General features: G+C 41.5%; 1 protein-coding gene across 3 annotated transcripts in view; it reads right to left on the bottom strand.

The window, feature by feature from the left end:
• The window catches only part of LOC111865411 (UNC93-like protein), a 139,991-nt gene that overhangs the window by 43,073 nt on the left and 79,409 nt on the right, over positions 1-17,509 (bottom strand). For all 3 annotated transcript variants that reach the window (XM_033751812.1, XM_023853420.2, XM_023853421.2), the window contains exon 2: positions 2,321-3,124. In XM_033751812.1, coding sequence (XP_033607703.1) covers positions 2,321-3,092 — 772 coding nt within the window. In that variant the 5' untranslated portion in view covers positions 3,093-3,124. The remainder of the gene's footprint in view (positions 1-2,320; positions 3,125-17,509) is intronic.

Genomic DNA, 17,509 nt, shown 5'->3' on the forward strand with positions numbered 1-17,509 from the left:
TAAGGCGTGAAATGTCTTCTCTCGCTAGAACGCTGGGATCGTGGGTTCGAATCCCACTTAAGACATGGATGTCTGTGTGAAGTTATATGCGTTTGTATTGTCCTGTGTGTAGGTAGCGGCCTTGCGACCGGCTGATCCCCCGTTCAAGTAGTCCTACCGACCGTGTTTAGAATTAAGATACTGAAAAAGCGGCCAAGGTCCAACGAAAGGACTGTAGGGCCAAAGATAGATAGTAAGCTAACAAGGAGCTTCATAACTTATGCTATTCGCCAAGCATAATCAGAATAATGACGTTAAGGAGGATGAGATGGGCCGGGAATGTATCACGCATGGGGGATACAGGATTTTGTTGGAAAAACTAGGTTCATGCTTCTACCACTTTACCCCCGGGTACATAGCTTACGGTACGGAGAATTGATGTGTCTCAGAGCTGGTCTTGTCGCTGTGGTGAACAGAACAATTCTTGTCCCTCCCAGGCTTCGAACCCCAATTATAGATATACTAGTATACTTACTTTCTTAATCCGTTCCTCTTATACAGTAACTTACGGTGTCGAGGTTGTTTTTCATTTTGATCATTTTACAGACGGTAGGACTCCTTGGACGAGTGATCAGCTCGTCGCAAGGCCACTACCTAAACAGAGGACAACACAAACACAGAAAAAAAACACATACACATACCAAACATCCATGCCGTGTGTGGGATTCGAACCCAAGATCCCCGCTTCCGAGCGAGCGAAGACAGTACACGCCTCAGACCACTCGGCTACCGTGACCGGCAGTAGTATACCAATACTTGAAATATTATACCGTTATCTGTAATTTGACATTTGACGCTTTTGTGTTATCCTCTGATACGTGTTTTTGGCAGGAAGAGAAAAACGAACATTCAGTGAAATTCGCCCTATGGACGTTTTGAAATTGAGAAAATTGTGAGCAGTGAAAGACTTTTTCTCCGCCTAGTGTCAGAGTTCACATGCTTTCTCCTCCTTTCTTGTTTTACTCTCTGTTTTATCGGCATAGAAAGGGACGAATCTGTGTTAAAATCTTAATGTTTTTGAACAATCGGTTTTAACAGTGACTCATAGCCTATGTGAAAGAGTGAAGTGGAGGGACATGTTAAAATGCCACACAATTATCTACACAAGACATGTCAACACCTCAAGTTTATGACAAAGACTATCTGTATCGTTGTAAGCAAGTTCCAGTTAAGTACTGTATTTAATAATAATGCACACTAACCCAAGACAGATTAATTCAGTCAATATTTTCACTTTTTACTTAAGATCCTTCTTAATATTATCCTCCCATACACATATTAGTTTCCCATGTGATATCTTCCCTTCAGGTTTTCCGACAAAAGTTTTGTATACATTTACTTCTCACTAATGTTTACTGAATATCCCACCCATTTTATTTGTTTAGATTTAATTATCATAGTAATTTTTGGCGAAGAGTACAAATTACGATATAAGTAAAGTTATTGCTTGGCTTAATTAAATAAGTACCACGATACGAAGACGTATGATGAGTAGAGGCAAAGCTCCACTATTTTTAACCTCGGTACTAGACTGACAGGTGTTGTCAACCTCGCGTCCGTGCCATTTTATCACTAGGGAGACTCCAAAAATTTGAAACTCCCTATGTTTCTTCATTGTCTGTTTTCTTCCTCTCTTTGTTTTACCTTCTATTTTTTTTTTTTCAGTAGCTCTTCCAGCCCATTCAGGGCTCAGGCCTCTTATTTAGTATCTTTCACAGGCGGTAGGACTCCTTGGACGAGTGATCAGCCCGTCGCAAAAACACTACTTACAAACAGGACAACACACACAGAATAAACTCATACACACACCAAACATCCATGCCTTAGAGTGGGATTTGAACCCACGATCCCAGGCGTTCGAGCGAACGAAGACAGTTCATACCTTACACTGCGCGGCAGCTGTGATCAGCTTGTTTTACCTTCACCCTAATATAATATTACCAGGCATTAAAATTCCTATATATATTATTTTCATTCATCAGTGGCTCTACAGCCCTTAGTTGGACCCTGGCCTCTTCTTCAGTTTCGTAATCCTTTTTACATAGACGGTAGGACTCCCTGGAAGGGTGATTAGCCCGTCGCAAGGCCGCTACCTAAACACAGAACAACACAAACACAGAATAAACGTACATACAGAACATCCATACCTTTTAGTGGGTTTCGGTCCCACAATCCGCGTCGCTCGAGCGAGCGAAGATGGTTCATGCCTTAGACCGCTCGGCCACCGTGGTCGGCCAACATACTAGTGTATTACTGGTAGAAAGAAAGTTTTGGCTCTTACCGAGGGAAGAGATCAGATTTCCCCACAGCTCAGCAGTTTGCCAGGCAAAGAAGAAGAAGCCGAAGAACCGGACAACAATGGCGTCCACTGCTTGGTCCGTTAACTTTGCATAAACACCGCCGACCTGGGTGAGGTACGTCGCCTTTGAAGCCCACATGGGAGCCGCGCCGAGACCCAGAAGAACTCCTGCTGGTACCAGAGTGTAAAACCTCGGGAAGAACTGTGCCCCAATGTAAGGCGCATACATGAGCAGAGAGAAACACAGGGTCCATTTTACAGTGAGTCTCTTGATGAGGAATGTGGGTACAAATATGCAGGACACAACGAGGGCCGCATAGATAGCGGACAGAGACACTGTGCCGAGTCCTTCTTGTGCGTTGATGGAACTCTGTAAATTTGCCGTGCCTTGAAATGCGGTGAACTGCACCATGAACGCGAAACTAACGGCTGCAATATTCTTGAGTATGCGCCACTTCTCTCGACGTGACAATCGAAATTTCCCATCGGCGTTTATGTTCGCTTCTTCGTCACCTCCTCCAGATGGAAGCGGAGGCGGTTTCGTCAGTGAATTTCCTCGCCCGTCTCCTGTTACGTCACCGTCATCTTTAAACGCCTCGTTTGCGTATCCTCCACCGACAGAAACGGTGTACACTGCAACATCGTCTTGCTTTTCCTCAGACTTATTTGTTCCCTCTTTATTTACATTGTTTTGTGTTGTGGCGTTATTGTGGTTGGTGTTTGCTGTTGAGCGGTCTTCGCACGATGCCACCATTATGTTCCTTTCGCTAAGTGCCTGGGCCGTCTCTGAAACAAAAGAAAGAAAATTTATGGATTCGTCAAGATGTTCCTACAGTAGTTAATGACAAATGAAAAGGCGTTGGCTGCGAATGAACCTCCATTACTGCATATGGATCCAATCAGTCAGTCATCAATGGCTGTACATTCTTTTGTTAGGTCATAGCCCTTTTTTTTTCAGTTTCGGTAAGACTCCTTGGACGGGGGATCAGCTCGCGCAAGGCTACTACCTACACAGAACAACACAAACACAGAATAAATAGACATCCATCCATACCTAGAGTGGGATTCGAATCCAGACCCCAGTGTTCGAGCGGGCGAAGACAGTTCATGCCACTGTGACCGGCCCAATGTATGTGGATACATGTCTCTCAGTAAGACGTACCAATAACAACAGTTACTATTCTCAGTTAAGTTGTAAATCCGGCGTTTTCTTCCGCCTAAAAACATGTTTACCGTGCTTTTAATTTTGGTTTTGGCGTCCGTATCGAGACATACAACGCACTGGAAGATATGTTACTTTCGACTTTCGACTTTCGACACGTTAGCACGTATGTATCAGTTGGTTTCTAGTAAACACATCGGTTGAAAGGAGCGCTGGGTAAATTTATTTAACCTCGCTTTTCAGCACCTCTAATTAGCCATCTAATTAATGAACTAATTCCACACCGCATAAAGCTCCTTAAGAAGCTAATAATTGCTCACCTGTTCGGTATTTTCCCCGCATCTCATGCACCCTAATGGTTAATTACTGTATTCATAAGAACCCGCCGTTGTACTCTATCCTGAGCCACATGAATCCAATCCTCACTCATTCGCTCAATTTATTTAAGATCAGTTTCTGGCCTACTTTTTTAAGTAGCCTAATGCGACCTCCATCTTGTCTGTGTGTCTGTGTATCCCTCCATACGTTGCTAGATAACGACTCGGTAAACACTGAGAAATTGCTGGAGGCGTCGTTTTCTATGCTGTCCGTGCCGTATCAAAGGAAAGTAGGTTATTAGTTCTTCCCAGAACTTCTTGTAATATTAAGCCTTCACGTTTTATGTGCAACGTACACGTAGGCTAATCTGTGGTCGCGGTGCAAGGGCCAAAAAGGCCCACCCCTTGTACATTCATTCACACACGTAGGCTACTTTGTTTATTCGATGTTCCTAATGTTTCTGAGAATGGAGCTCAGTTCGATTTATAATATTTTTGTATTAAGAACCTTTCCCAGATTTCATTGTTACTCGTGTCTAGGGATAGACTCCTAGATTCCCATTGGAAATAGGTTCGGGCTGAATGACGAATCTGAGGACTGTGATGAAACCCCTGTCTGAGAAGAGATGCGGGTCACGGCAGTGCAAGCTCAAGCCACAAATATTACGTTGTAATGGCGCTGTGAATCTCAGCTTGCACTAATAATAATAACAGCTCCATAACTCGTACTCTTCTCCAAGTATAATTAGAATGATCAAGTCAAGAAGGATGAGGTGGGCAGGGTATGCAGCACGAATGGGGGAGAAGAAGAATGCACATAGGATATTGGTGGGAAAGCCAGAAAGAAAGAGACCACTGGGAAGACCAAGGCGCAGATGGATGGACAATATTGAAATTAATGTTAGAGAGATAGTATGGGATGGTATGGACTGGATTGATCTGGCTCGGGATAGGGACCAGTGCGCTTCTGAACACGATAATGAACCTTCGGATTCCATAAAATGCGGTGAAGTTCTTTAGTAGTTGCAGAATTGGCTGCACCTCAAGAAGGGCTCAGCTTTATGAGTAAGTAAGGAAGTAATCATCATCATCATCATCATCAGTAATCTGTCAGACGACAGGTCCACAGTCTCTTCCAAAACAAAGGAAGTAATAATAATAATAATAATAATAATAATAATAATAATAATAATAGATGTTACGAATGAAGGCAATCACTGAAGGTTACATGCATTGTACTGTAATATATCCTACTCTATACTTTTCTGTCCTTACAGTCTGTAAATAGAAACTGGTCTCAGTCTGACCACACTACGCGGATATTTTGTAAGCCAGGCCCGATGTTGGATTTGAAGTCTACATGTACACAAGTATGGAATTAAGGTTTATGAGTTTTATCCTTCTGATCACTGAAGCTATGACGCATCAATGGAGGTCAATAGGAGTAAATTCTGTTGAATACTTGTTAAGGTCTTTCACAAGGTCAGAATACGGAACCCCTGCTGACACTACATAAAATTTTAAACGAAAGTATAATAATACCGTAGACTTGTTTGTATTAAAATTGAAGCGTAACCAGGTCACCTGGAAATTCCGAGGTTGTTGACTGGGATGAATTGTTGAGATAATGAAATTCATCTGCCGCTGAAATATTCTGCGCATACAAGTAATTTACTTCGCCACGGTAGAGCCAATGCTAAGCAGTATATATATTTTTTTTATTGCTAGTGGGGTGGTACTAACTCTCTTGTACTGCGGCCACTTCTGGCCTATTGTACCAGCCCCAGATGATAGGTGAGAATGATTGTGGAGCAGTTGGTGGAATGAAGATTGGCAGGGGAAACCTAAGTACTCGGAGAAAACTTGCCCCAGCGCCTCTTTATCTACCACAAATCCCACTTGACCAGACCCGGGGTCGAAACCGGGCCACCGTGGTGGGAAGTCAGCGACTAACCGCTTGAGCTATGGCGCGGCCAAGCAGTATATAACTATATAAATATTATGTTTCTGGACTTTATCTCTCGTCCTGTTTTTATTTAAAGCAAACAACGTTTCGGAGACTGGATTCTGTCTCCGTGTTAATACAAATACGAGTATTATTATGGTTCTGGACATTAGATATGTTCCTGTTTTTACATGAAACACCGTTTTAATGTTATGTCTTAGCTCTCGCAGGTGGTTTGTGCTGTTCTTGGCTTGCGTAACCTATCTGCGGTTGGTACACGTGTCCGGAGATAGGGATTAGCTCTATTGATCGAGCCCAAATGAGTAGGTTTTATCTTAATGTGTCATCGTTAGTAGCTTTTAGACCTCATTTAGTATATGACTATTTTTAGAACTAGTTAGAGTGAAGTTTTATGTTTCGCGACCCACAATTACGTTACTTGGGTCCGAGATTCTGTTTTTCGCTTCATATGGAGTTGCGATTTCTTGGTTTTCACTATATATATATATATATATATATATNACTTAAAATGTATATTTTATTCGGGAAAATTTACCTTAGCTAAACATTTAGGGAGTTACGCTTCCCATACGCTTAGAAACGTATGTAGATCTTCATGCAGCTGTTTATTATACCCGTATTTGTCCGATTTTAATCAAAATCTCGATGTCTGGACAAATTTTAATAAAACTCACTCATATTAAATTTATTTGTAACTTTTTGCTGTTCTCTTGTTGAATCATACGTACAGATTGAGACAGACGGAAGGATGGAACGATTTTATTAGCCTCGTCCCCCCCCCCAAATCTTAGTATCGTGAATGCGCCTGAGAATAATCACCACTGGTCTGTCTGATGCATCGAGTAGTTTACGGTCTACAAGTCACTGTTCTGCCTTTCCCTACCTACCCCTATGATAGCCTGCAGCATGCAGCATTGCTGTAACATCAAGACAAAGTTATGGCCTTGCAGATTCACATCAATCATTATACTTTCTTTTGTAACGTGTATATTTTTCTGTAGGCCTAGCAAAGTGGGCTGATTGGCGTTAAAAAATATTTATCTGTTTTATTATAATGTTTCTTCATAAATGGTTACCAGACTGTACAACAAAAATGACAGATTCTGCCTGAATAAAACAAATAACTGCTCTTTATGCCCTGGGTTTACTTAGCAAAGGTTTGAAAGAAATTTCGTATAGTGAAAAGTGTCATAACATGGCAATATTTATCTTATTATGATGGAATAATTGTGACTTCAGCATTTATTAGCTTTGGAGATATTCAGGTCTCACTATAAAATCATGATCACTCATACAATATTTTCATTAAATAGATCCCCCCCTGGCACTACAGCCCCAGTGGGCCTAGGCCTACCTTCATGAACTTCTCCGTTCACTTCGGTTTTTCTAGATCTTACACATTCGGTAGGACTCCTTTGGCGGGTGATCAGCTCGTCGCAAGGCCTCCACCTCTATACAAACACAGAAAAACGCGCGCGCACAAACTAAACATCCATGCCTTGAGTGGGATTCGAACCCACGATCCCGGTTTCCCAGCGAGAGAAGACAGGACATGCCTTAAACCGTTCGACTACCGTGACCGGCATTAAATAGATTCAGCTTGTCAAATTTTCTTTCAACACTATATAACATATGCAGCTGATAAAGTGTCTATAATTATACCAGTATAATCTTCAGTTAATAATTTTTAGTGATTTTTTTTTTCTCGAAATCCCATACTCCATGAACGTCGTAGAACGAAGGAAAAAAAACACGAATGTTTTAAAAATTCATTATTTTAAATTTTATAATTGAGAAAGAACGTATAAGTAATCCTTAGGGACTTGAGCTATCTTGAACAGTAAACCCCAAACATGTTGCAGGAGTAAAGGAGACCCAATGAAAAGTTTAATTTTTCCAGATAGGTTTTATGTCAAAAGAACCATTTAATTGTAGCAAGTTCTCAGAAGTAAATTCGAATATTGTAGTATATATTACCACAATTGAAACACGGTTTGCAGGCAGTATTATATACTGACATCATGTTCCTTTGTTTCTTTAAAAAATATGCGTATGCATTATGCTTACATAATGCTCTGAATAATTAGACTACTGCCATAAAATGTGTGATTGACGGAATGGAAGTTTTGCCATGCAAATGAAACAAGGTCATTGTCCAAATGCGATAACATGTGAAGTAATAAGGGTGTTCTAAAGTCCATACAAGCCGATCACGGTAGCCCAGCGGTCTAAGGCATGCACTGTCTTCGCTCGCTCGGAAGCCGGGATCGTGGGTTCGAATCCCACTCAGGGCATGGATGTTTGTGTGAGTTTTCTGTGTTTGTGTACAGGTAGAGGCCTTGCGACGAGCTGAACACCCGCCCAAGGAGTCCTACCGAATGTGTAAGATCTAGAAAAACCGAAGTGAACGGAGAAGCTCATGAAGATAGGCCTAGGCCCGCTGGGGCTGTAGTGCCAAGGAAAAAAAAAAGTCCATACAATTCCTATGTGTCCTTGTGGCAGATCGGTGATGGTATCAGTACCACATAACTCGCATCATGATATCTACACATTGGATTATAAAACAAATTACAAATTGTTGCTTTTATCCTCTCACACATTTTAATCTTTGCGTTCCATGTGGCTTTATCCAATACCCTATTTTGTTCCTTTTCCTACAAACCCCTACATCTAAGTTCATGCTTTCGAATAAAATTCACTGCTAATCTTAAATAGGGGAGTCTGAAACATATCGATAAGTGTTATAAAATTTAAGTCGATTTAATCGAACACTCTACTAATATGCAGTAAAAGTTTTATACAGTTTGCAGAAAATGTGTGTATACAAATGGATTTTTACATTAAGTTCATTTCACATATTGGCCATAATGTGAGTTAATGAATACCAAAATCCACCATATGAAATCGTAATACTTACTGTGAATAAGAATTTGTAAACTGGCAAACCAAACTGATTTAATCGGCATGTCTTCAAACACTGATCTACAAGCGCCACTAAGTCTGTACACAGAAAATATCATAGTTTGGAATAGCTTAAAGCATTCAGCAGAACGTAGAGCTCAGGGGATAGCTTCTACGGTACTAGCTTATTTTCGCTTGCATGGCTGATAAGGACAAGCTGGACTCACGCTGCGACTGTCTTAACGACATTTCTGTCGCTATGCTAAGACGAATGTATACTAGAGAAGTTAAATTTTTGAAAACGTACGCACTTGATGACTTATTGAATTTTATATTTTACTATGTTATTTGTACAGTTTTATTTCACTTTAATAATTTTGTTGTTAACAATTCTTGTTGTAATTGCAACTTTTTAAGCTAACTAACTGACTCAACTGTGTGGAATTAGTTAGTTATTTAATCTAAAGCACGTTAAAATTTCAACGAGAAATCGTTAAAAACATAATTATTAAAAAAATACCTAACCTCAGCAACCTCAATAGACGTTCTGAAAATGCACATATAATTATATTGTGACATGAAGGCTCAAAGCCAGAATTGTGTAGCCAGAAGGGACGTCCGTTTCTATGCAGTGACTTTGTAAACACGTTTCCAAGGAACCCGAATCACGTGATCGCCGTAGCAGACACGAACGCAACAATACTTTAATACGACTGGCGGTTTACCCCACAATCATTTCGTCTTGGAGCCAAGCCTCATGAGGCTCACTACCAGAATTGTTTTTAATAACTAAACCCTTTCTGTCACAGTTCTTATGTAACATACTCTCTGGCGATAGAGCGGGTTTGTCTCTTATGAATTCGCTTCCCCTTTGTCAAGTGTACGTATCGCGCACATAGCACGTTATTGAAAATGATTCCTGTAAAAATCCTCTGTCAGTGCAGGCTTTGCAAAGCAGATATGAAGCGTGAGCCCTCACTCTTGCCTCTGACGTCATAAGAATTTCCACGACACTTCGTTCACATGGGTCGTACTCACGAATACCTGCCTCACGCTAGCGTGTCACGCCCCGTGGAAACGCGCCCTAAGGCAGGCTTATTTATCTTATGCTACAGCAGTCACAGTTTGATCTCCGTCAAGCTAAGCCTCTTTATTTTCTATGCTGTGGCTGCGGTCTTTGCCTAGCGATGAACAGCGTATTGTTGACCGGCCGTTGCCTAGTGTTAGATGTCTTTTCTGGGTCTCCTATTCCGCTTTTAGCCTGTTATGTCACAATACATTCTTGGAATTGAAATATAAGACATCATGTCTGTAAGTTTTGCATTACAGCGATGCGATAAACTGACAATGACGTAGAGACGGTTAAAGTCGGCAAAGGAGTACAATATTATGCTCACTTTGAGATCCAGATAGACGCATTGTTCATAGCGCAGTCACGCAAACATTATGTTCCTAAAGTTCCACGCTTTAACCGGCCAAACTGTCTCTTTTCCATGTCATGCTCTTTCCCATTACAACAAAATGTTTGATTAGTGGTCCAAGAACCATGACAAGACAAAATGGCATTGCGTGATTGGGCGTTACCTGCACAAGGTATTTCTCATATCCTTGTATACTCGTAAATCGTATGTTCAGGCAGAGCCCGTATGAGAGATTTACGCTACTTCTGGACATCCTGAATGGCAGCGAAGTACTCACGAAAATTAGCATCATGGCAGATGCGAGACATACTTATGTATTAATTATTACTTTGTACATCAATGACTTATATTTCGTACGTTTCCACTGTTAGAAACACAGTATACTTAGCATATTATAGACAAGTGCTGCATGACTTCGCGGTAGGGTAGTTGGTTGAGGCACTATGCTACTAGCCGGACGGTCGCGGTTTCGATACCCGATGAGGTCATTAAATATTGCTTCAAGCCGCGCGGTCTAAGGCATGAACTCTCTTCGTTCGCTCGGACGCTGGGATCGTGCGTTTGAATCCCACTTATTGCATGAATGTTTGAGCGTGTATGTGTTTATTCTGTGTTTAGGCAGAGGCCTTGCGACGGATTGATCACTCGTCCAAAGAGTCCAGCCGTCTGTGTAAAATGATTTCGGAACTGAATAAGAGGTCTGGGCTCTGAATGTGCCGCAAGAAATGATGATTCAAGCCGCACTTTGGCCCTAGGGTCGACTCTGCCTTTAACAGAAATGAGTACCAGAAATATTCATGGGCATAAAGACTAACAACCTCACCGAATCTTTGAGCCGATTTTCTTAGAAAATATGGGAGAGTCGACGTGTCACGGCCTGTTATGGGAATAGCGTTTTTTACACGATCTTTATCGCATATGTAAGTTTTAAAAAGTACAGTAAATATTTATGAAAATTGTCTCTGTCACACTTTTGTTCGTGGTTTCCGACTGAAGCAGAATTCTTTTTTTCTACAGTCTTATTAACGGTTTACCAATTTATATCCCTCTGTTCACTGCTTCATTTTCGGATATCAGTCTTATGGACATATACGAGTATACACTTCTCGCGAAATTTACATTCTGTGGAACCAAAAGTTTCATTATTATGCCCAAAAGAGTCCACTGTACCCACTTCTAAGCCAGTTCAATTCATTTATTAAAATATGTATAATATTAGCATAAGCCTATGAAACCGTACGCGAATCATGTAATTATAATTTAGTTATATTTTGAATTGCTACAGAATAATCACTCAGGATTTTAGTGTGAGATATCTTCACTGTTAGGTTTTTGTAACTGTTGGACTACCAAGCCACCCAGTGTAACAAATTTAATAGAATATATCGAATTAGATGTATGACCTTACATGCTTTTATTGTCATGCCCCTGAGGATGTCCCTCAAGGAACCGAAACATGTAAGGCCAGGCACTGTTACACTGGATGGCTTGTTAATCCAACAATTAACCACACAACAGTTAGGAGTGTATTTGCTCTGGTTTCAGTGAATTTGTGTGGTCAGTTCGCAGTTTCTCTTATTCCATTTGAATGTTTTGAAGGTTGGGTCTTATGGCATTCTTGCGCAACCCCTCTACACGGCACTTGTTATTTTATTGGCGCTTATTCTTTGGATATCTTTGATACGCTGATGGTTTAACTGCAGAACTTTAACACGTAATAGAGTCTATGGTAACCCAAAACGCTTTTCGTCAACACTCGTCACCGCTTTGTTCAATTTTTCAGCCCGTTTGTAAACGTTTCTATGGCTCATTTAATTACCGTTTTTTTTCGCAAATATCAATATGGTAAATAAGTAAAATGACACGTCCATTTTCTTCCTTTATGTTTCGCACCTGTGGTGCGGCCATGTTAAAAATGTCAACGTTTACTAAACAAATGCAAGTGAGGGAAGGATCGTGTTGTTTATATTGCTTATTGTATTTGTCATAGCCTATCACACTGGCCGCACGGTCTAAGGTATGAACCGCGTTCGCCCCCTCGAACGCTGGGGATCGTTGGTTGGAATCACACTCCAGTCATGGATGTTTGTGTGCTTTTATTCTGTGTTTATATTGTTCTGTGTGTGAGTAGAGTCCTTGCGACGGACTGATCCCCCGTGCAAGGAGTCTGAAAAAGGGGCCAAGGTCCTCAAGGGCTGTAGAGCCATAGATAACTGCCATAACCGCAAGACACATGTCTCTTCATTGGTGAAAGTCAGCACCCACCCCCAATATCCCATTAAATTCTAGGTAATAATTGAACTTGGCGGAATTTTACTTCTATGATTTTTCCCCTGAAAATTTGTAAAGCTTTCCCTGTAACAGGCTGTGAAGGCCCATAGGGTTGTGAGACGTCGAAGCTCCGACATTTTCACTAGGCAGTCGGCTCACAGATGACGATGAGGTTGTTAGACTTAAGCACCGGATGAGCCGGGCCAATCGCTACACTCGGTGTAGCGAGTGGCTACTGGCTGGACGACCGAGAGATCCGAGTTCGAGTTTGGTGGGGTCAAGAATTTTCACCTCTCCATGTTGTCCAGACCGGCTCCAGGATCCACCGAACCTCCTATTTAATGGGTACGGGGGGCGCTTTTCAAGGGGGTAAAGCGGCCGGGGCGTGAAGCTGACCACTTATCTCCAATCTATATATCCACTCCCCCCATACGTCTTCATAACGTAGTGCTTAATTAGTTAAGCACAGGGATAAATTTACCTTTACTTTTTACCCCTAAAAATTTGTAACGTAACATACGAGTAGTAAGAAACTGCAATGTTAGAAATATTTTCATCCCGTTTTAAACAAGAGTAAATTGTTCTCGTGTCTTGCAGCTGTAGAAGTGCCATTTCCACATATCATCCATTCCCGTATGTTGATGTCGTTAGCCTACAGGGTCATTCGCCTCCGACTGCCTATAACTGTCTGCCCAGCTGACTGGCTCCACTGGGGCTTCGTCCTTGTTTTGCTCTGAGCTTGGTCTAGCAGGTTTGGTGTAAAGGTCGAAACATTTAGTCGGTACATGCACAGTTCGAATCGTGGCTGCGATACCTGCTGTACTGACTGCAATTTGTAGTGGTTCTCCTAAGGCTCTTCAGGCGTATTTGGGAATAGCGCTGTTAGTCTGCTGGTAAGGTAAAGCTATCCCTGTAACAGGCCATGGAGGCGCATAGGGTTCTGAGATGTTCAGGGTCCCACATTATCTAGAAAATCGGCTCACAGATGGCGGTAAGGTTGACAGCCTTACGCGCCGCCCGCCCTCTACCCCCACCCCAGGAAGATAGCTAGAGCTCATTTCTCTTAGAGGCTGAGTCGACCCCAGGGGCATAGAGCGGCCGAAAGGATTACGTAAATTGAAAAATAAAATCCAATGATCTAATCGGGACTCGAAACCGCGACCTTCCGTCTTGTAGCATAGTGCCTCAATAAACTACGCTACCGCGTTCCCCGCTTTTAGTCTACTGCCTAAATCAAAACCCTTAGCTGCATACCATACACGATTAAGTGTTCTGTAACCCCTGCATTGAAACAGTGTCGATAAATAACAGAAGAACTAAATATTTCTATCAGTTGCTTCTGTACGGAGATCCAACATGCTGTGATATGTAAAAAAAATATTTAATTCTACAAAACTCCAATCGAGAACCTGTAGGCTTACTTAACAAAAAACAAACACCGTGGTTTTAGTCCGCAAGCGAACTATACCGATCGAACGACCGCCGCTTGTCGACGACGTTAGTGCCGACTTTAGCGGACAGAGGGTGACGCGTGGTCAGCGCAACGAATCCCCACGGCCGTTAATTTCGATATTCTATACCGGAGGGTTACTTAACAAGAGGACAAAAATATATAGCTTTTGAGTTGTTTTTGTAATTGCACTAGCGCTGGCCCAGGACAGGTAAAATGATTTTATCTGATTCGTATTAAAAACTAAAAATGTTTAAACTTAATAGTGTGCATCGTGTTGTGTGTTATGAACAAGATATATAAAAGTATATAAGGTATGCCGTCCGCACAACAATATTCTGTATTTAAAAAACAAAGAAGACACTACTGTATCAAACAAAATCTGTAAGAACAGAATAATAAAGATGTTGATAAAATAGTGTCTTCTTTGTTTATTCATTATAAAATATTGTTGTGTAGAGTGCATACCTTATATACTTTGTATATCTTCTAAAAATTATCGTTACTCTACTTTATTGCATTGAAAAAATATATAGTAATTTATTATTAAAGGATGAACATAATTTTAGTGACATATTACACAGAAATGGTATCTCAACCAAATAAATATTTTAATAACATTATAGTCTGTTAATATTTTGCGAACTAAATATATTTTAATATATGAAATTATAAAATATTAATTTGCAAGAAAGGGGTTTGCACCATTTCACCTTCTTCCCTTCTTAGTAAAGTAGATTCTCTTATAACTTAGTGTGTAGCAAACAACATCTAAAATGACCTACAGATAAAGAAGCCTAATCAATTAATTTTATAACGTTGCTTTCTGACTGCATTATTGTCTTAAAATGAGCACCAAATATCGCGACACAAACTTATGTGATAATATAGAGTGATTGTTTGAAAAATATGTTGATTTATGAAGATCACCTTCTGGGATATTAAGCCATGTATTCTGGTAGACGTTTACCAACGTTTCGGAAGAAAATACAGGCTCCATCTTCTGCCCTAAAGACTGAGACAGTGCGTTACTCCTAGATATCAGTAAACATGGACCAAACCATATGGCGTCACATCCAAGAAGACAGCAATATTCATAGTTGCCGTGGTGAGAATCTCAGCTTTCACGAGCATAATCTGCGTGCTTGATCACAGCAGTTGATGTATACGCAATTAAATTTGTTTATTATTCTGTATTCACTTGCACTGTTCTACTCTTCCCTGGCCTGAATGCAGGGCACTAATGTATAGGAACGTGTGTGAAGATACAGTAAATGTCCCATACCTCGACCTCCGTTTCCCATTAAGTGTTGACACAACCCAGTTAGTGGAGACATTGCCGCTCCTCGTAGGCACAGCAAGGTGGAAGCCTAGTAGCGAAACTTTATCGTCTCCACTTCCGTTGACAGTGCAGGTGCTAACCTCATGTGTCACCCAGAGGTGCTACTAAACTTCGAAGTATACGAATCCATCGACTTCCTGTGTTAGTCACTACTGCTTACCCAAATTCTCATATGAGTAACGGCGCAGTCTTGACCAGCTTGCGTGTGTTTAGTCAGGTTAACTAGAGAATTATCCCTGTAACAAGCCGTGGAGGCCCTCAGGGTTGTGAGACGTCGAGACTCCCACATCTTCTAGACATTTGGCTCACGAATGGCGGTAAGGTCAGCCTTACGCGCCGGCAGCCCTTTACCTTCCAGGAAGATTCCTGGTACTCATTTCTGTTGGACGCTTAGTCGACTCCAGTGTAGTGCGGCTGGAAAGCTTAGGTCAATTGAAAAATCTAATGACCTCATCGGGAATCGAATCCGCGACCTTCCGGTTGCCTCAACCACTACGCTGCCGCGTGCCCCCATCTGGGTAACAGGCAATAAATCACGATTTATGCTAGAGTGTTAGTATATCACGGCCAGCTGTCTTCATATGGAATTAGGGCATTTACATTCGATTGTAAATGTCAATCATTTTCAGAGTAGTAGAAGAAAACTCCGTGGCTTTTAGTCTGCAAGCGAACTATGCAGAACGAGCGACCGCTGCTTGTCGGCGAAGTTACTGCCAACTTTTGCGGGTAGAGGGTGTCGCGTGGTCAACGCAACGGATTCCCACGGTCGTTAATCTCGGTTTTCTAGACCGGAGCCGCTACTTTTCCATTCAGGTAGCTCCTCAGTTATCCTCACGAGGCTGAGTGGACCCCGTTCCAGACCCGCTGCTTCTCAGAAAATCTGGTAGGACTTGGAATCGAACCCCGGGACATCTGGATCTGTAGTCAGAAACTCTGACCACCAGACCATAGAGGCGGTCTTTCAGAGTAGTAAATGAATGAATAAATATATATTTTTGTAATATGCTTAATTTTCTTTTATGGCTAGGAGTAAGCTCCCAGCCCAACCGCAAAACTGGAGAACCGCCCGTTGTCGGCTGTCCGCGACTGCTTATTTAATATATTTGCAGCTAAATTCCATCTACCATACGGACCACGGTACGCCGTACCTTGTGTAGGCAACCTTACAGAAGAAAAGTCTTTAATAAAGTGCATGTCGATTTCCCACTTGACATGTATTGAAAATAGAATATAGTAATTTTCTAATGATGACGTAACGGTTACGTCACTAACTTACGATGGAGTGTATTATCAAGATTTTCAGTGACTATAGGGGGTTGGATTTATTGATTATTTTAACACACGATTTTTTACTAAATTATAGCGTCATCGCTGATTTACACACTTTACACATCTCTACATCACAAGTTAAGTCTCTGCTGTCTGCTGTGTCTTCAGTCTTTCCCTGGTAACGGCTTCTAACAGTTGGGATTCTTCAACCGCACCGACCAGATTTTCTCTTCACAGCCTCCCATACAACGGACTGTGTTAGAGCCGACTAACTTTTAAAATTCTCTCGGTTACAATATCTCGACACGGACCGCGTAGAAAACACCGTCCATTATTTTACTCTAAAAATTTATGTGGAAACGTGTTTTCTAAGGCATTACTCCGTAACGGCTGCATATACTTGGTTTGTTAAGAATCCGTTACCTATCAGCTAATATTTCGTTGTTTGTTTCGAGGTCGTTTCCCAGTAACGGGTTCATACTCTCCATACCTGGATGTCTATACCTTAATTCTCAACCTGAGGACGCATCGTGTCATGGCGAGGATGTGCCTTCTTGGAATGAATGAAAAAATATATAAAAAATAAATACAGACTGTGCAAAGTCGCTTGGTTTGTGGGCAGACTGAAGAGTTATGGATCATTAAATGTGGTGGCAAAGACAATAGCGGGTAACGTAAAAAAGCAAGAAGGAAGGAAGAAAGAAATAAAGAAAGCTGTTACATTTTTTCCTTCTCAAAAGAACTAGAATAAAACACGAGGAATGCCGATATGCTATAGATAGAGCAGGATCTAGGAACCCACTGCTACACAACATACAGTGACCTCTGTGAAACTGTTGCTGTGCAGTTAGTGAATGGGTTTCGGCTACTCGGTTCAGTGACTTAGCTTTCGTACTCAACACTAATCAACTTCCTCAAGCGACTAATCCTTCGTGCGTGTCGCATTGTTGACACTGGAGTCACCTGGCCTGACAGATTTTCGCTACTGCCCTTAATCCTTGCAGGTAAACAGTGTTGCAGCTTTCTATCCGAGCCAGCATTGTATATTTCCTTCCTTTTTTAAAGATGCATT

Source organism: Cryptotermes secundus, unplaced genomic scaffold (genome assembly GCF_002891405.2).
Source record: "Cryptotermes secundus unplaced genomic scaffold, Csec_1.0 scaffold295, whole genome shotgun sequence".
Taxonomy (NCBI): domain Eukaryota; kingdom Metazoa; phylum Arthropoda; class Insecta; order Blattodea; family Kalotermitidae; genus Cryptotermes; species Cryptotermes secundus.